This window comes from Chelonoidis abingdonii, chromosome 23 (assembly GCF_003597395.2).
Source record: "Chelonoidis abingdonii isolate Lonesome George chromosome 23, CheloAbing_2.0, whole genome shotgun sequence".
Lineage (NCBI taxonomy): Eukaryota > Metazoa > Chordata > Testudines > Testudinidae > Chelonoidis > Chelonoidis abingdonii.
In genome coordinates, this window is record NC_133791.1 from 21,747,117 (window position 1) to 21,766,318 (window position 19,202).

At 61.7% G+C, this 19,202-nt stretch overlaps 1 protein-coding gene across 1 annotated transcript in view; it reads right to left on the bottom strand.

The window, feature by feature from the left end:
- The window catches only part of HSPG2 (heparan sulfate proteoglycan 2), a 200,523-nt gene that overhangs the window by 87,032 nt on the left and 94,289 nt on the right, over nt 1–19,202 (bottom strand). The window contains exons 40-52 of the mRNA XM_075060406.1: nt 18,613–18,705; nt 16,270–16,350; nt 14,519–14,749; nt 14,286–14,399; nt 13,771–13,898; nt 12,330–12,416; nt 9,939–9,997; nt 8,089–8,253; nt 6,884–6,994; nt 5,082–5,182; nt 3,827–4,007; nt 2,069–2,128; nt 812–934 (exon numbers count right to left, since the gene is read on the bottom strand). Of these exons, the coding sequence (XP_074916507.1) occupies nt 812–934; nt 2,069–2,128; nt 3,827–4,007; nt 5,082–5,182; nt 6,884–6,994; nt 8,089–8,253; nt 9,939–9,997; nt 12,330–12,416; nt 13,771–13,898; nt 14,286–14,399; nt 14,519–14,749; nt 16,270–16,350; nt 18,613–18,705 (1,534 nt within the window). The remainder of the gene's footprint in view (nt 1–811; nt 935–2,068; nt 2,129–3,826; nt 4,008–5,081; nt 5,183–6,883; nt 6,995–8,088; nt 8,254–9,938; nt 9,998–12,329; nt 12,417–13,770; nt 13,899–14,285; nt 14,400–14,518; nt 14,750–16,269; nt 16,351–18,612; nt 18,706–19,202) is intronic.

A 19,202-nucleotide genomic window follows, 5' to 3' on the forward strand; every position in this document is an offset into this window, starting at 1 on the left:
CCTGGGAGAGCAGACAGCAGTTCTGCTGGGAGCTGCTCTACTCCAGCAACAGAAGCAGGCAGGGGAGAGGCGCTGCGCTGCTTTCTGTCAGGCAGGGACTCGGCGGGGGGAGAGACCCGCGGGGGGGCCGGGGCCCGACCCAGGCAGGGTCAGAGGAAAGACCGAGCTCCAAATATTGCTGGAGCAGGGCCCCCAGCCCTGAATATTGCTGGTGCTCGAGCACCGCAAACATAAAGAACCTGCCCCCTATAAACCCTGGGCTGCTGGCTGCCCCGGAGGCACACTGACCCAGGGGACACCCTGGGCTGCCCGGCTGCCACCGGCAGCTCGGATCCCCATCCCAGCAGCAGCAGCCGCTCAACCACTTAAAAAAAATTTGGGGGGGGGGAGGCGCTGCTTTTTGGTGCCCCCAAATCTTGGCGCCCTAGGCAACTGCCTAGTCCACCTAAATGGTTGCACCGGCCCTGTCCCCACCTCCCCCGTGGTTGGAGGATCCTTGGCTGCCAGTTGGAGCAGAGCCCCCTGCAGCTTCCAGGACAGGGAGAGCGAGGGCGGGGCCAGAGCCTGGGTTACGGGAGGCTTAGCATCTCCTGGTCTTCAATACCTGCCACCAATGGCCACAGGCCACTGTCAATGGGATCTAGTCTAGTGGTTTGCAGAGCGTTGCTCATCTTCTCCATCTGCCTCGTCCCAGCCCTGGGTCTCCGAGTGGCCAGGTGAACCCAGAACCCCAGCAGGCAGGAGGTATGGCTGGGATGGGGAAGGGCTGAGTGGCCCATCCCCTCTGTGCTCCCTGCCCGGCTGCACTTACTGATCCACTCCACAGTGGGCGGGGGGCTCCCGCTGGCAATGCAGTGGAACTCAGCCGGCTGGCCTGGCTGGACCGTCAGCTGTGCTGGCTCGATGATAGCCGTGGGCAGGACGGCGGGGGCAGCTGCGGCAAGATGGATGGCGGGTTATTCACTTTGTACTTGCAGGAAACCTCGAGAGCCTCGCGGCAGGGGCTTCAGGGGGCTCCCATCTCCTAGACCTGCTGCCTACTCAGGACGCTTCAGGGCTGTATGAGCCCCAGGCCTGGCCTACCTGTGGCCTCCCAGCTCTCATCTACAGTAACACCGGCCCCAGAAGACAGAGCGGACGCCATGTCCCGGCCGGGCAGCCCCTGTTCTGCCCTGGAGCACAGTGTATGGTCCATAATGGACCACAGCCAAGTAGGCAGTTTAGAGCAGGCCCTAGGTTGCTGTAACCAGCATCCAGGGCCAGGACTGAGAAATAGGGACCCAAAACTGACTCCCTGAGAGTCTCCCTCAGGGCTGAGTACAGCCAAGAGCCTGGCTCTTGGCACCTGCAATGACTCGGCTGGGATCCCCCACTTTGTGACCAAATTGCTGCCCCTGGGGCCAGGGTGGGGAGCAGCTTGTGTGATGTTAAGGAAACAATCCTGAAGCCCCCCATGCAGGCAAACGACAATGCAGGAGGGGTTTCTCCCTGGAAGAGTGGGCCCAGGACAGGTGGGCCCAGGACAGCGAACCCTGACTGGTGTATCACTTCCCCTGCACTGTGCAGTGGGTCGGTTTTCAGAGAGACGAGGGGCCAGGAAGCCTGACATCAGGCAGGTTCCAGAGCCCCAAACACTCAACCCACTCCGACACCTGACCCTGCTAGCATTTGTGCCAGCTCCAGCCCAGCGCCACTCACAGGAGAAGAGGTCACTCAGGGACCTGCCCACCATGACACAGGAGCCCAGTCCACACCACTGACCTTTGGGGTCTAACCCCGCCTCCAGCCCTGATTACTGAGGACAAGGGAACTGGGCTGCCCCGGGCGTCGTACCCTCAGGGCCGGATTAACCTTTTGTGGGCCCTGGCCCTGTGCTCCACCCTGAGACCCCACCCCCTGCTGTCCCCAGAGGCCCCAGCCGCCACTCGCATGGGGGGGGGGTGCGGAGAGGCCCAAAGAGCAGCAATGCCGCCCTGCCGTGCTGAGGGAGAGAATGAGCGAGCGCAGGCACCACCCTGAGTGGGAAGCCACAGCACAGCGCTGGGTGTGCAACCCCAGGCCAACTTACAGGGTCTGTGGCCTTCCATGACTTCGATGGGTCCATAAAACATCTGGGTCTTAGCAGGGGCTGCAAACAAATCACAGTTTTCAGTTTCAACCTCCATGAAAATTGAGTGCTGCTGTGCGCCTCCATGCGGGGACCTGCCGGAGCATGGCAGCCCCCAGCACTGGACCTGTTCTCAGCCTGAGGGTACCAGCCAGCATGTCAGGTTTCTGAGCCCAGGGGTCTTGAATGGCTGCACCAGGGAGGAGCCCTGGGCCAGCTGACAGAAGAGGCTGCTCTGTGCCAGGTGGGGGCAGCTGGACCCTGCGCCCATGGGCAGCTGAAAGAGAAGCTGGAGGACTCGACACAGCATGCCAGCCATGTGGCCACAAGGAAGGAAAACGGCCCAGCACCATTTCCCCTTTCTTGGCAAGCAGTTTGGAAAACAAAGAATGATGTCCCCATGTCCGTGAGGGCAGCGGGAACAAGGTCACTTCTTCCCGAGATTCTGCAGAAGGAAAGCCCCAGGGACAGCAAGAAAGAGATGTAAAAAAACATTCATTCCACCCTTGCCCCCAACACACTGCTGCTTCTTCGGCAGGGACCTGGATGGAGAAAAACCAAGGTGGTGTTTCTCTACCCCCATCCTTGCTGTGCCCGAGCACCTCCCAAATGTGGATGAATTTAGCTCCTCTGGGATGTAAGGAAGGATCATTTTCCTGATTTTCCCAAAGAGGGAAACTGAGGCACAAACCTTCCATAACTTGCACAGGGTCACACACACCCTGTGGCAGAGTCAGGAAAAGAATGCAGATCTGCTGAGTCCCAGCCAGGTGCCCTAGCTACAAACCATCTTTCCTTGCAGTTCAACCCTCCTGCAGTGATACGAAAGGGGCAGGGTCAGAAATCAGACTGAACACAGACAAGCCCACGCTTCCGACCCTGTGTTGCTTGGCCCAGACAGGACACAGTAAGAATTTTACACCTAGCTTCTCTTGCCCCGTATTTCTCTCATCTTGACAAAGAAACTGGCTTTCTTGATTTCTGGTTCCTATGCAGCAGCGGCAAAGAGGGGGATGTCAGTGCTTAAACCCAAACTAGAGCAGCTTCCCTTCGACCCCCTGCCACAGCTCTGTTTGATTAGGGATCCACTTTGCTTTCACAGCACCCTAAGCTGGCCCTAAACCCTGACACTGTTCCCGTCAGAGATCCTGTGGGGGTGGCGGTTCCTGCTGAATGGCACTGCTCGGAATTAATCCACTAGCACGAGAGTTTGAGGAGGAAATTGTGGTGAGGGGCATTAGCCTAAGTCAGGTGCAACTTTTCAACAGTCCTGTCCCGCCATGCAGCTCTCCCCTCCACCCAGAAGGAAGCCGCCTTTGTAAAGGCCAATGGCAGGCACCCAGCCTGTGGGGAACGTTCCCATTAAAAACCCACCCAGCGAGCACAGCGCCAGCACATCCTGCCAACCATGGAACCAGAGGAGGACGGAATGGGGACCGACCGTGGGCACCACTCTGCCATAGGGTGGGGGTGGAAGCCACAGAGCAATGCTAGCACCCCCAGGGCAGAGTGGGGAGCCTGGCTAGCAGAAGGTTACATCAGAGGGCACTGTCCTGGGCAGAGGGTGGCCTCAGGACTACAGGGGTGGCTCCTGGGAACTGGTGAGCACTGGGCACCAGCAGCCAGGTTCTCCCTAACCGCCTCCCCCTGACTAACTCAGCCCAGGCTCTCCCCGAGGGCGCAACGGGGCATGCAGGGGGATCCCAGGGCTTCTCACACCTTGCACATGCAGTGTGGCCGTGCCCTCAGCCATGTCCAGCATGTTGGAGCCAGTGCAGACATAGACGCCGGCGTCCTCAGGCTGCACGTTGCGGATGGTGAGGATGCCGTTGAAGTCCATGGCGCGGCGTGGCAGTTTGCCGTGGTTCTGGCGTGTCCAGACCAGTGTGTAGGCCGGAGACTGCAGGAGCAGAGGGGACACAGCCATGAGGAGGGTGTGAGCCCACCCTCCCTCGCCCCAGGGAGACGGCTCTAGGTGGGCTCCTCGGGGGGGCAACGTGGAGTCGATCCCCACCTAGCCAATAAACCTGCTCCCCTCCTTACGCCCCCGACAGGGCTAGGGCCACTGCAGGGGAAGGCAGAGTACAGGAGTGGCACCCAGATACCATGGTGATGGGCACATCACTGAAGACGGGCAGAGGCAGGGAAGGCTGTGTCCCCTGGGCTGTGCTCGGCAGCATTGGGAGGGTGGCTCCCTGCCTGGCTGCTCAGGGACTGTCAGACCCCAGGCCCAGGCCAGTAAGTCACTCTGCTCCCTCCTGGGATGTGGCAGCTGGGAGACACCAATGGGAGGGGAAAGCACAGGGCGAGCAGGTGTCAGCTCCTCCCACTGTGGGGAACCTGGGCTCTGTCCTGCTGGCACCACCTGGGAATCACGCCCTTGTCAGACTCTGAGCTGTGGTGAACGGGCCTTGTTTCACTGACTTCCCTGGCAGCTGGGAACGTGGGCTCCAGCGGATGTGCCATGCCAGCTGCCCGTTATCCCAAATGTAGGCACAGCGCTTTGGCTGTGTTACCAGCCGGCAGCTGTCAGCTGGCTGTGCACAGGCATCTGCGCTGCCCTCAGAGCCCGCGTCTGCACCGTGCCTGCCCTCGGCTTCACCTCACATTAAACAATGACAAGCACCATGCGGACCAAGCAGTCACAGGACTGCCAGCCGCTCGCCCGGCTCCCATCGACTTTCCAGCACAAGCTTTCTGGGGCACAGGTTCTTTGCGAGCTCTGCACGCAGTGCCTGGCACAACCAGCCCAATCCTGGCCAGGGTCTCGCAGTGCCACTCCAGAAAAAAAAAAGAGCGTGTGGCTGTTGTGGGCTTGTGTCTGCGCAGGGTCTGGGTGTCCAGGCGCCTGCAGGAGGCGCTTGGGTTCCTTGCCCAGGCCTGTGCTGTGTCTGGAGCAGCAGTTCTCATTCCCCTATTCCCTGCCAGCCCATCTTGCTGCCCCCACAGCCCCAGGCAGCTGCCCTGCCCTCACCTTGCTCTTGGCAGTACAGATGAAGGTAACGTCAGCTCCAGGCTTCACACTCTGGACCCTCTTCTCCTCCACAGTCACCGTGATGGGTTTGCTGGGGGCCTCTGCACCGACAGGGAGACATCAGACTCCTGCCCAACACACCCTGCAGGCCATGGACAGCAGGACGGCAGCTCCAGGGCCCAGCCACCAGGGGCTAATGATGCCTCGGGGCCAAGGCCAGGCAGGGGAAGGAGGGCAACAGGGAGCAGAGCTTGAGATGGGAGGGTTGAGTTCAGGTTTTCGTGTTGGCTCTTTCTCTCTGAGGACTCCTCATCCCATCCTAGACCCTGCCCTGCCCTAGACCCCCATGCAGATCCTGCCCAGCCTTAGGGCCCCGTGCCCTGCCCTCCTCCTGGGTCCTGGCTGCTCCTAGACCCAGACCCTGCCCTCCCCCAAGCCCTGCTCGCCCCCTGGCCCCCATGCAGACCCTGCCCAGACTTAGGGCCCAGTGCCCTGCCCTCCTCCTGGGTCCTGTCCGCTTCCAGACCCAGACCCTGCCCTCCCGCAGGCCCTGCTCGCACCCTGGCCCCCATGCAGATCCTGCCCAGCCTTAGGGCCGCGTGCCCTGCCCTCCTCCTGGGTCCTGTCCGCTCCCAGACCCAGACCTGCCCTCCCCGAGGCCCTGCTCGCACCCTGGTCCCCATGCAGATCCTGCCCAGCCTTAGGGCCCCGTGCCCTGCCTTCCTCCTGGGTCCTGTCCGCTCCCAGACCCTGCCCTTCCCCAGGCCCTGCCCACCCCCTGGCCCCCATGCAGATCCTGGCCAGCCTTAGGGCCCCGTGCCCTGCCCTCCTCCTGGGTCCTGTCTGCTCCCAGACCCTGCCCTCCCCCAGGCCCTGCTCGCACCCTGGCCCCCATGCAGATCCTGCCCAGCCTTAGGGCCCCGTGCTCTGCCCTCCTCCTGGGTCCTATCCGCTCCCAGACCCCAGACCCTGCCCTCCCCCAGGCCCTGCTCGCCCCCTGGCCCCCATGCAGATCCTGCCCAGCCTTAGGGCCCCGTGCCCTGCCCTCCTCCTGGGTCCTGTCTGCTCCCAGACCCAGACCCTGCCCTCCCCCAGGCCCTGCTCGCCCCCTGGCCCCCATGCAGATCCTGCCCAGCCTTAGGGCCCCGTGCCCTGCCCTCCTCCTGGGTCCTGTCTGCTCCCAGACCCAGACCCTGCCCTCCCCCAGGCCCTGCTCGCCCCCTGGCCCCCATGCAGATCCTGCCCAGCCTTAGGGCCCCGTGCCCTGCCCTCCTCCTGGGTCCTGTCTGCTCCCAGACCCAGACCCTGCCCTCCCCCAGGCCCTGCTCGCCCCCTGGCCCCCATGCAGATCCTGACCCGCCTTAGGGCCCCGTGCCCTGCCCTCCTCCTGGGTCCTGTCCGCTCCCAGACCCAGACCCTGCCCTCCCCCAGGCCCTGCTCGCCCCCTGACCCCCATGCAGATCCTGCCCAGCCTCAGAAAGACCTGCCCAATCCCCTGAGCCCAGGCAGACCCTGCTCACCCCTCAGGCCTCTGGGACTTGCCCATGGGAGCCCATCTTGTTGCCCGGGCCTGAGACATGAGGCTCTGACCTCGACCCTGCCCTGACTGCCTGGATGGAGCAGTGCCACTTGCTCTGCCTCTATCCCACCACCGCTGAGGGCATGGCCATCGTGACAATGGCTCTGCCAGGGAAGGAGGGTGTCAGCTCCCAGCTGGGGCCCCGCAGAGTGCTCAGGCCCACCTGGTCTCAACAGTGTCCTCCTCCTCCCCTCCCCTGCAGGCTGAGCCCGGAGCCTCTCACCTGTGACAATGACCTCCGCCCGGCTGGCATTGCTGTGCTGCAGGCTGCGGCAGGTGCAGATGTAAACCCCAGCCTCGGAAGGCTGGATGCTGGGGAAGTGGAGCTCTTCACCTGGGGCCAGGACAAATGACGTGTGAGAACCACCCATGGCCCACCACGGGCTGAGCGTGTGCACAGAGGGGCCCTTTGGCAGCCAGGGAGAACATCCCCAGGCCTGAGGAGCTTGCAGGGAGACCCTATCTCTGTCACCCCACTGCTTATAGCCACTGGGCACAGCTCCTGAGCTAGGCAGGGCTGGCCTGGGGCCGTGTCTGGCCGGAGAGCTCTGAAGAACACCCGAGATGCTCAGGCTGGTGATTCGGGAGGTGGCACGTGCGCCCGAGTCAGCACAGACCCCCGCATGGTGCTAGGTCATTCCATGGGGGGCGCTCTCCCCTGTGGCTGTGCAGCTGGAGGAGCATCGATCCGAGCTCCTGATCTGCTCAGGCCTCGAGGGGCTGCACTTGCACCAGACTGGGGTGTCCTGATCTAACCCCTCTTGAACTCCCTGTTGTTCAGCCTGCTCAAAGGCAAGGAGACGCCAGAATGGCTGGCCCCAACCAAGTGACCCCTGTCCTGCCCCCGTTTCTCTGCTGATTCAAACCTTCCCCCATTGGTCTGGGCGTCTGCCAGCACCAGAGTAAACCCACCATCAAACCCGCTCCTCACGGCCACCAGGATGACCCTGCAGTGGCATGTGGGTACTGGATTCTCCTTCCCTTGCAGTGTGACTGTATAAATAGCTACCATGTCCCACCCCAGAGACAGCGGGATCCCAGTGCTAGGAGAGGGATCTCTGTATAAATGGATATATTGCCCCGCCCCAGAAGCAGCTGCATTTAAGGCTGTTCTACACTTATAACTTGGGTCAACACAGCTACAGTGCTCGAGGGTGTGAAAATCCACACCTCTAAGCGCTGTACTATGCCAACCCAACCCTGGTAGACACTGCTAGGGCGACAGACGAATGCCTCTGTCAGTCGTCGCTCAGGGAGTTCCCAAAGCGACGGACAAACCTTTCCAGCTGTATGATGGAGCTACGCAGGCACAGCCAGTCACCACAGCGAGGCCGCCATAGCCTCCACAGTGCAGACATGGCCTCAGTGGAGGGGAAATGCCTGGTTCCAAACGTTCGTTGTTCTCTCCACGCCTGGCCACACGGTTACCTTGTCGTCTGCTCTGGGCAGTGCTGGGCACGGGGCGTCCATCCTCCCGCGACCAGGAGTAGTAGTAGGGTGGGCTGCCGCTGGCCTGGCAGCGCAGTGTCACCTCTCCACCCTGTGACACCGTGGTCTTTGGCGGGTGGACTCGTACCATGAAAGGGGCTCGGTCTGTGTGGAGAGGAGAGCAGGAGCCAGTCATTCTGGGGGATTCTGGGGAGATGCATCAGACTCATAGGAGTGGGATCAGCAATGGTGCTGCAGCCAGCTGCCCCCCCTACATGGAAATTCTCTTGGTGTGAGAGCAAAGGGACCTTCCGCGGCTGTGGAGCGAGGGGCCGTATCCATCCGCGCCTTGCTCTGCACCCACCAACACCCCCCCCGCCCCAAGGCTCTGGGGCAAGGGGTCATATCCACTCTCGCCTTGCTCTGCACCCACCAACGGGGCCCCCCAGGGCTGTCGGGTCATATCCACCCGCGCCCTGCACCCACCAGCGGGGCCCCCCCAAGGCTCTGGGGCAAGGGGCCGTATCTGCCCGTGCCCTGCTCTGCATCCACCAGCGGGGCCCCCACAAGACTCTGGGGCGAGGGGTCATATCCACCCACGCCCTGCTCTGCACCCACCAACGGGGCCTCCCCAAGGCTCTGGGGCGAGGAGCCGTATCTGCCTGCGCCCTGCTCTGCACCCACCAGCGGGGGCCCCCCAAGGCTCTCGGGCGAGCGGCTGTATCTACCCGTGTGCTGCTCTGCACCCACCAATGGGGCCCCCCAGGGCTGTGGGGTGAGGGGCCGTATCCACCCGTGCCCTACTCTGCACCCACCAACAGGGCCCCCCCAAGGCTCTGGGGCAAGCGGCCGTATCCACTCACGCCCTGAGGGGTCCATCCCTCTACCAGCTCCTGGCTGGATCCCATCTCTCTGCTCACCCCTGCTGGTGGGGCAGAGGCAGGGATGAGGGGCTGGATGCTAGAGATTCTGGCCTGTGGTCTGGGAGCTGTATCAGCATCAAGCAGTTGCCTGCTCACCTTGCAGCCAGCTGAGCCCAGAGTCACAGCCTCCAGGAGGGGGTGCGTCAAGTGCCCTGTATTCACACTCCCCACATCACCGCAATGTGCCTTGGGAGGAATCTTTAAAGTCCCCCTCCCCCCCAGGTAATGTCCTTGGGACAAAGCGCGCAGGAAGAGTAACCCTGGTTCTCCGACACAGGACAGGCCGGCACTTCTGGCCTGTCCAGGGGCCACTCCTTGGCAGCGATATGGGTAGGAACAAATCAATCTGCAAACAGCAGCATGGAGCCTCTTTCCCCATGGGACTCCCCATCCTGGCCTTACCGCTGGAGTGAACTTTCTCCAGGGGGACCCTCAGCACAGAGCATTTCAAAAAGGGTCTGGACTGTAACAGTGAGCGGCAAAATCACCCCAAGCCACCTGTGTCTCACCTGCAGGGCTCTGTCTACGGGGGAGCCAGCCCTGAGAACTGTGCCAGGCATACTGCTGGGAGCATGGCGCAGGCTTGACCTCCAGCCAAGCTGAGATCGCTTAGCTGGAGCTGGTAGAAAGGGGTTTGTATGTATGTTTCTTGGACCTGTTTCTGACTGATGCCTCACATTAGTGCTCACTTCAGATCCCCCAGGCTGTAGTTAAATAAACTGGCTTGATTTTTAATCTAACCCAGTGCAGCACCGTGTTCAAACTGAGCTGTTGGTAACTCCAGTGAACAAAGCAAATTGCTGGCTACTGAGCCTGGATGGGGCAAAGGAACTCCAACCTCTCAGGCTACTAGCCCTTGTCCTTCTGCTGGCCCAAAGACCAGGGCAGTGGGGACCCACTGGGAATGAGCCCTGGCCCTGCACTTACCCACAGGCACACACTTCTGCCCCCGCACGCTGGGGTTCCCCACATAGCCTGGTGCACATCTGTGGGGAGCAGGAGAGACAGGTGAAGGGGGCACTGGTCTCCCAGGGGAGCATGATTATCAGGGGGGTTGCACACAAAGCCTAACTTACTGCCAACTTGCCAACTTACTATTGGCACAAAACCAAAGTGGCCACTTCCAGCAGCTCCCATTGGCCCAGGACAGCGATCCGCGGCCAGTGGGAGCCACGATGGGCTGGACAGGGCAGGTAAACACACCGGCCCGGCCCATCAGGGGCTTTCCCTACACAAGCAGTGACCCCTGTTTGAAAAGCCCGACTCTAGCCCCTCCCTTCCCTGAGGCCCCACCCCCTCATCCTGCCCCTTCCCTGAGGCCCCACCCTCTGCTCATTACATTCCCCCGCCCTCAGTGGCTCACTCTCCCCCACCCTCACTCACTTTCATTGGGCTGGGGGTTGGTGTGCTGGAGGGGGTGAGGGCTCTGGATGGGGCCAGAAATGAGGGCTCCAGGCTGGGGCAGGAAGTTGGAGTGCAGGTAGGGGTGAGGGCTCTGGCTGGGGTTGCAGTCTTTGGGGTGGGGCTGGAGATAAGGGGTTTGGGGTGCAAGAGGGAGCTCCAGTCTGGGGCTGAGGGATTCAGAATGTGGGAGGGGGCAGCGGGTTGAGGCAGGGGGTTGGGGTGCAGAGGAGTCAGGGTTCTGGGCTGGCGGTGGGGCCGGAGATGAGGGTTTTGGGGTGCAGGAAGGGGCTCTAGGTTTGGGGAGCTCAGGGCTGGGGGTGCAGCAAGGGGTACAGGCTCTGGGCTGGGGGTGCAGGCCCTGGGGTGGGGCTGTGGATGAGGGGTTAGGAGTGCAGGAAGGGGCTCAGGGCTGGGGCTTGGGGCTTACCTCGGGTGGCTCCCAGTCAATGGCGCAGTGGGACTAAGGCAGGCTGCCTGCCGCTCCTGGCTCTGTGCTGCGCCCCGGAAGCAGCCAGCGGGTCTGGCTCCTAAGTGGGAGGTGCTTGGGGCAGGGGCATTGCGCAGAGCCCCGTGCTGCCCCCTCCCAGAGCCGTAGCTGCTGGCTGCTTCCAAAAGCAGCGTCTCTACCTGCCCCAGGACAGGTAGAGACTAGCCTGCCTTAGGCTGCAGCACCGCCAACCAGACTTCTAACAGTGTCGAAAACCGGACACCGGGTCACCCTAAGAAAGCCTTGTGCCCGCTGTGCCTCAGAGCTGCAGGTTGGGACTGAGGAGCGTGGGGAAGCAAACAGCCCCCCTGGGGTCCAGGCGCAATGCTGCCAGGCTCCATGGGCTGAGCCCCGTCCCAGGGCAGCTGGGAGCTTAGAGGACAACAGTTGCCACTTTTCTAATGGCTGGAAATCAAATCCCCAAGGCCCTGCCCCCTACTCTGTCTCTTCCCCAAACCCCGCCCCTTCTCCACCTCCTCCCCCAAGCCCCGCCCCTTCTCTGCTTCTTCCCCAAACCCCGCCCCTTCTCCACCTCCTCCCCCAAGCCACGCCCCTTCTCTGCTTCTTCCCAAAACCCCGCCCCTTCTCCACCTCCTCTGCCAAGCTCTGCCCCTTCACCTCCTCCACCAAGCCCTGCCCCTACTCCGCCTCTTTCCCTAATACCCTGTCCCTTCTCCACCTCCTCCCACAAGGCCCCTCCCGCTGTGCCTCTTCCCCCAAGGCCCTGCCCTCTTTCCACCTCCTCCCCCAAACCCCACCCCTTCTCCACCACCTCCTTCAAGCCCTGCCCCTTCTTCACCTCCTCCCCAAGCCCCACCCCTTCTCTGCCTTTTCCCCAAACCCCACCCCTTCTCCACCTCCTCCCACAAGGCCCCTCCCACTGTGCTTCTTCCCCCAAGGCCCTGCCCTTTTTCCACCTCCTCCCCCAAACTCCACCCCTTCTCCACCACCTCCTTCAAGCCCTGCCCCTTCTTCACCTCCTCCCCTAAGCCCCGCCCCTTCTCTGCCTCTTCCTCAAGCCCCGCCCCTTCACCTCCTCCACCAAGCCCTGGCCCTTCTCTGCCTCTTCCCCAAACCCCGCCCCTTCTCCACCTCCTCCCACAAGGCCCCTCCCACTGTGCTTCTTCCCCCAAGGCCCTGCCCTTTTTCCACCTCCTCCCCCAAGCCCCGCCCCTTCTCTGCCTCTTCCCCAAACCCCGCCCCTTCTCCACCTCCTCCCCCAAGCCCACTCCCGCCGTGCCTCTTCCCCCAAGCCCCTTCTTCCACCTCCTTCCCCAAGGATCCCACTCTGCCTCTTCCCCCCCACCCCAGATTTTAAAAAATGGATGGTGGGGGCGGAGAGCTTGTCAAAGGGCACCAGGATACACAAGCCAAAACCCAGACTGGGGGAAAACTGGCTGGGTGGCACCTCTAGGGGAAAGACTTACTGCTCACAGTACTGGCCAGTGTAGCCGGGCTCACAGGCTGAGCAGCGATAGCCACCCCCCGCTAGGCTTTCACACGTCCGCGAGAACCTGCAAGGAGAGAGAGACCTGAGTGCCCGCTGGGAACAACACCCACACCCACCCCAGGAACAGCGCCCCCTGCCTCCACCACACAGGAACCACCGCAGAAACAGCACCCCACCCCCGCTCAGTCACCCCGGGAACAGCACCCCGACCCACCCCAGGAGCAGTGTCCCCTGCCCCCGCTCAACCATTCTGGGAACAGTACCCCCTCCCCACCTCCACCGAGCCCCCCAGGAACAGCGCCCCCTTGCCCCCCGCTCAACCATTCCAGGGCAACAGTACCCTCCACACCTCCACCGGCCCCCCCAGGGAACCAGCACCACCCTGCCCCGCTCAACATTCCGGAAACAGTACCCGTCATCCACCTCACCGGCCCCCAGGAACAGCGCCCCCTGCCCCTGCCTCAACCATTCTGGAACAGTACCCTCCCCACCTCCACCGAGCCCCTCGGGAACAGTCCCCCTGCCCGCTCAACCATTCCGGGAACAGTACCGCTCCCACTCCACCGAGCCCGAGGAACAGCGCCCTGCCCCGCTACATTCCGGGAACAGTTACCCCCTCACCCACCATTCCACGGCCACCCAGGAGCAGCACTCCTGCCCTACGCTCAACATTCATGGGAACAGTCCCCCTCCACCTTCACGAGCCACCAGGAAGCAGCACCACTGCCCGTCAACCATTCTGGGAACAGTAGCCCCTCACCACCTCCACCGAGCCACCCCGGGAACAGCGCCCCCTGCCCCCCGCTCAACGATTCTGGGAACAGTACCCCCTCCCCACCTCCACCGAGCCACCCCGGGAACAGCGCCCCCTGCCCCCCGCTCAACCATTCTGGGAACAGTACCCCTTCCCCACCTCCACCGAGCCACCCCGGGAACAGTGCAGAAACAGCACCCCACCCCTGCTCAGCCACCCCGGGAGCAGCACCCCCTGCCCTGCTGCCCCAGGAAAAGCGGCCCTGTCCCCACTGTATACCCCCCGAGCTGTCAGACACACAAGGCTGAGTGAACCACAGAGCCCTCGGGATCACCCCTAGGGCAGACTCTTGGGGGATCTGCCAGGAAACACTGGCTGGCAGCAGCAATAGGGCTGGTGCTGAGACGCTGACAGACCCGGCTGGCAAAAGGCAGCCTGCACCTGGCACCTCCTCTATACATCCTCGCTCCACCTCCATCTCTGCCCTGCCCAGGCCAGGCCTGGCCCCTTGCTGGCAGGGGTTGAGCCCCAGCGTTAACACCCAGAGATGGAGATACCAAACGGGGGGTGGGGGTGTGTGTGACCTCAGTCATGTTAACCCCACAAGTGCCATGGGCTGCTACACTCTAACCCCCAACCCCATCCGCTGGCATCAGCTACTCACTGGTTCTCAGGCTCAGACAGTGGGCAGGCGCAAGGCTGGCAGTCCTCGGGGGTCCCGGTGGTGGCATCACCGTAGTAGCCAGGGGCACACTGCTCGCAGAACTCCCCGGCCGCGTTGTGTAAGCAGTTCTGGGGAGAGAGACGGAGCTCACCATGCTGTACACACTAGGGCTAGCTACACACCCACCTGCTGGGGGAGGAGGGGTCGCAGCAAGGGGCTTGCCCTAGGGCAGAGTCCTCCTCTAGGGTGAGGCAGAGGCAGGGGGTAGATGGGGACCCTCCCCAAGTCACAGAGTGCAGGCCCAGGAAGCCAGGGCTCTGGCCCAGCGCAGGCAGGTCCAGGGGGACCAGAGAGAGTCTCAGCCCTTCTCTCAGCCCACATTGGGGCATCCACCTGGCTGCGACAGTGGCAAGGGGGACTCCAGAAGGAATAGGAGTGGCTGCTTCCACGAGGTGGGGTGGAAAGGCTGCTCCTGCTGGCGGGCAGGCCCTGTGCGCACCACACTGGTCACTCACCGAGCAGGCCCCCGTCTCCGGGTGACAAGAGTCCGAGTGGCCATTGCACTCACACAGCTCGCAGTGCCCGAGGTACAGGCCACCCCCGGTGCGAGTGTAGCCAGCAGCACAGTCCTGCAGGGGAGAAACACAGCATCACCCTGCAGTACAACCGGCCAGGGCCTCGTCTCCAGAGCAGCCACAGCTGCCAGGCCCCAAGCCCAGGGACTTGGGTTGGCAAGGGGCCCCCTCACCTGGCAGGAAAGGCCTTGGTACCCAGGTGGGCAGCGGCACTCCTCCACCTCCAGCGCCAGTGGTAGGCTGCTGTAGGTGGGCACGGCGGTCTCCATGCTGATGCCAGCAATGCTGGCCGACATCATGTCGGTGGAGTAGGTGGCACGGATGAGGATCTCGTCCAGGTCGGCCAGCGCCATCATCAGGTGCTCCCGGGTGGCATGCTGCCCGTCGGGCCGCTTCCAGTATTGCTGTGGGGGAGTGGGGCAGAGTCACGCCTGGCCGGAAGTCCACTGAGCTCTGAGGCAAGGGCAGCGGGGTCACCCAGCAGGGAAGCCCATGTGCTGGCACCACAGACCTTGGCTCAGCCAGGCTGCCCTGGATTCATGCAGCAGGGGTAGAGGGAGCTCTGGGCAGAGACTTCGCATGGCACAAACGGAGACTGAACCCAGCTCAGACAAGAGCCCGACCCCGTGGAGCTGTAGGGCAGCCCAGCCCAGCCCCGCCCCTCGGGACATGCCCCCTCCTGGCACAGGCGGGTGGGTGGGCTTGACATGGGGGTGCCAGTGGCTTCAGTCCAGGGGAGGCCAGGAGCCCCACTGCACCTTCCGCAGGCCCAGGGACCCATCAGTGGGTCGCTGAGGCCAGTGCCCATAGGGTGGGGGGCTCAGACCGGAGGAGGGGTGTACTGGGAGAGGGGGGAGGGGGACAAGGTCGGGAGGCGGGGGTGTGAGGTGCTATGTTCCAGAGGGGCAAGGTCAAGGGTGGTGTGATGCTCGTGAGGAGAAAGCGGGAGTGGGGGCAAGGCAAGGGTCAGGGTGAGGCGAGGTGGGTGGCCGGCGCAGTGCAATGCCCCAGAGGCAGGGTCGGGTTGGAGATGAGGCAGGGGTGGCCCATGCTGGCGAGACAGGGGTGAGGGTGAGGGCAAGGGCAAGGCAGGGGTGGGGTCAGGGCTAAGGCAGGTGCTGGATGGGGGCAGTAGCATGCCAGAGAGGTGGGGGCAGGGGCAGGACTGGTACTATGCTGGCAGGCGGGGCTGGATGGGGATGGAAGCGGTACCATGCTGGAGATAGTGGGGCGAGGATAGTACCATGCCAGTAAAGTAGGCATGGTACCACCCTTGCAAGGTGGGGACTGGGGGGGCAGGGGCAGTACCACCCTGGCAAGGTGGGAGGGGGCTGGGGTGGTACCACGCTGGCAAAGCAGGCCCCGGGGGGGGGCCAGCGGCGGGTATCATGCTGGCAAGGCAGAGCCCGGTGGGGGGGGGGGGCAGTACTGCGCTGGAAGGGCAGAGCTGCCGCGGTGCGGGAGGCAGGCCCGGTGTACCTCGCTGGCAAGGCAAGATGGGGGGCAGGTGATATGTAGTACCGACGCTCGGCTAAAGCAGGCGCCCAGGCGGTCGGTGGTACCGTGCTAGGAAGGCAGGTCTGGGGGGGCAGGGAGTGTAAGTACCACTGCTTGGCAAGGCAGCCCAGGCGCGTGGCGGTGGGTACCGTGCTTAGGAAAGGCTAATGCCCGGGTGCGGGCAGGATGTAGTTACGCAATTGGCAAGGCGGCCCGGGGGAGTGGTACCGCGAGCTGGCAAGGCAGGCCAGGCCGAGGTGGTACCGTGCTAGGAAGGCAGGCCTGGGGGGGGCAGGATGTAGTACCGCACTGGCAAGGCAGGCCCGGGGGGGTGGTACCGCGCTGGCAAGGCAGGCCCGGGGGAGTGGTACTGCACTGGCAAGGCAGGCCCAGGGGGGAGCATACACCCTGCGAGCCATGCCCTCACCTCCCGAAGGATGATCTCAAAGCTCCGACGGTCGCGTGGCAGCAGCTCAGGCTGGTAAGCCACCAGCGTGATGTCGTTGCCCTGCACAGACGGCAAGGGGAGGGGGCTGGTCAGACCCGCAGGCTGGGCTCTGCACCCCCTCTCCTCCAGGTTGGCAGGGCACTCCCTGGACACACCGTGCCAGTCCATCCCAGACCTGTTCTGATCCTCTTCCTCCATCAGATGCCAGCCCCCTTCCACTCACCTACCGGGCCCTTGTGCTGTGAGCGCCCCCCGCAGGTGCTGGCCTCTCCTCACCCAGCCTGCTTAGACACCTCCCCCCATGTAGCCCCTTCCCTGTGGGGGCAGATTCAAGGGCCCATCTTTGTGCCAGGGGCACCACTGCCCCTTTCTAAAGCACTCAACTTAGAGTAGTTTCATCTAGCCCCCCTTTCCCTAGTTTGATTATGAGACTGGCATGTGAAATCGCACCCTGCTCCCCCTCCCCTGGCCCTGCCTTTCCCTTACTGAACTCAAGACATGCCACACCTACAGCTCCCCCAGCCACTAGGCCAGTGCCCTCTCAGAGAAGGAAATTAGGCTGCTTTGCCGTGATTTGTTCTTGATGGATCAATGCTGGTTGTTCCTTATCGCCTGACTGTCCTTGAGCTGCTCACAGATTGGTTCTGAATCATTTGTTCCAGTATCTCTCCGGGTACAGAAGTCAGTCTGCCTAGGCTGTAATTCCCCAGGTCCTTTCTGTTCCCCTTCCAAAGGTAGGTACCAGGCTGCACCTCTCCAGTCCTCTGGAACCTCACCTGTCCTCGGGGACTTCTCCAAGATAGTCACTAACTGTTCCCAGCTGGCTTCAGCTAGCTCCCTCCATGCCCCAGGATGCATTTCACCAGGCCCTGTTCACTTCAACACATCGAACCTATCTGTGACGTTATTGACATAAACCCTGACTGCAGAGATCATTGTTGCAACCACTGTTATATATTTGCAACAAGTATTGTACAGAGGTTGTCCTGTGAGCTGTCTAGGGAAAGGTTATGATTTGCTGGTTATGATTAAGCTGTCTTAAGTGTGTCTAAGTGTGTCATTTTGTAGTTGTATTTGATTCCAAGTAGCCTCAGCAAAGCATTTGTTCAGTTTCTTGAGGAAGGACTATGCTCAAATAAATTTGTGAGTCTCTAAGGTGCCACAAGTGCTCCTGTTCTCAGTAAGTGCCCAATCAAGAAACACTTAACTGACGATGCACTTTGGGAGACGACAATCCACATCTGAGTTTTCCTGGGAATTTTCAAACTAACTTGTAAATAATGGCGTAGGCCTGCACACTGAGTCATGCATGGACATGTGATTTGCCCATGTGACTCCAGACTCCATCTTGCTTCTGGGATTTTCCACAGTAAGAACGGAGGGGAGTCCTTCCACAGGCAGAGAATATAAAAGGCCCTGAAAACTGCTCCATTTTGTCTTCAATCCTGCTTCTTGGCTCTGGAGGAACCTTGCTACAAACTGAAACTCTGAACAAAGGACTGATGACCCATCCCAGCGGGGGATGTGCTCCAGAGACTTGATTTGAACCTGCAGTTTATTCCATCACTGCTACAAGCCTGAACTAAGAACTTTGCCATTACTGTATGTAATTGATTCCATTTAACCAATTCTAGCTCTCATCTCTATCTTTTTCCCTTTATGAATAAACCTTTAGATTTTAGATTCTAAAGGATTGGCAACAGCGTGATTTGTGGGTAAGATCTGATATGTATATTGACCTGGGTCTGGGGCTTGATTCTTTGGGCTCGAGAGAACCGTTTTCTTTTACTGGGGTGTTGGTTTTCATATCGTTCATCCCCAGGACGTGTGGGACTGGTGGTGATACTGGGAAACTGGAGTGTCTAAGGGAATTGCTTGTGTGACTTGAGGTTAGCCAGTGGGTGAAACCAAAGTCCCCTCTGTCTGGCTGGTTCAGTGATGCCTTAGAAGTGGAGAAACCCCAGCCTTGGGCTGTGACTGCCCTGCTCTAAGTAATTTGTCCTGAACTGATACTCTCAGAAGTGTCTCACCAAAGGCAGCATCGTTACCTTGACCTTTCCCTGTTCTGGCTTGTGTTCTCTGCCCTCTATCCCAGCCTCCCTTCCCCCAGCTCTCCACATGCCCCTCGATCACAGACCCCTGCTCTTCTAGCCCTGCCCCCCGACACCCCATCACCCAGACAGCCCCCCTCACTGTCCCAGGCAGCTCCCTTCCTATCCCAGACAGCCCTGGTGCCCCACAGGCCCCTCACTATCCTGTTCCAGGGAGGCCCCCTTTCCATCCCGGACAGCCCCTCTCCCCCATCCCAGGCAGCCCCCTTACCGTGATCTGCACGTCGGCATCAGGCAGTGGGGCACTCCTCCCCCCAGAGCTGTAGGAGAGGGTGTAGCGCAGCCGCCCACCGTAGGAACCAACCTGAGAAAGCAAAGGAATAGCACAGGCTGCAGCACCTTAGCTCTGACTCTGTGGTGCCCTGGCCTGGCCATGCAGGGTGGGGCTTTGTGCCACCGGTGAGGCCAAGGGTCCCTCAAGTAAGTCCACCCTGGGGCTGGTTTGGCCAGTCCAGGAGGGGGGCACTAGGGATGAGGAGAGGGGCAGGGCAGGGGGAAGGATCAAAAACCTGCCCGATAGCGATCGAGCCAGGGAGCGCCATCTCTTTAGCCTGACAAAGAGAGGGCTCCGAGGGCCTTGACCGCAGGCTGTAGGGACCTGCATGGGGAACAAAGATTTACCAACAGGCTCGTCAGTCCAGCAGTGGGAGCACTCAGAACCATTTTCTGGTGGATTCTCCAGCTCTGACCATCTGAAAGCCAGCCTGGCTCTTTCTCTAACAGACAATTGCTGTGGGGCAGGTCTTTGGCCTGTGCTATCCAGGGGTCAGGCTAGATCATGGCTTCCCAAACTGAGGGATG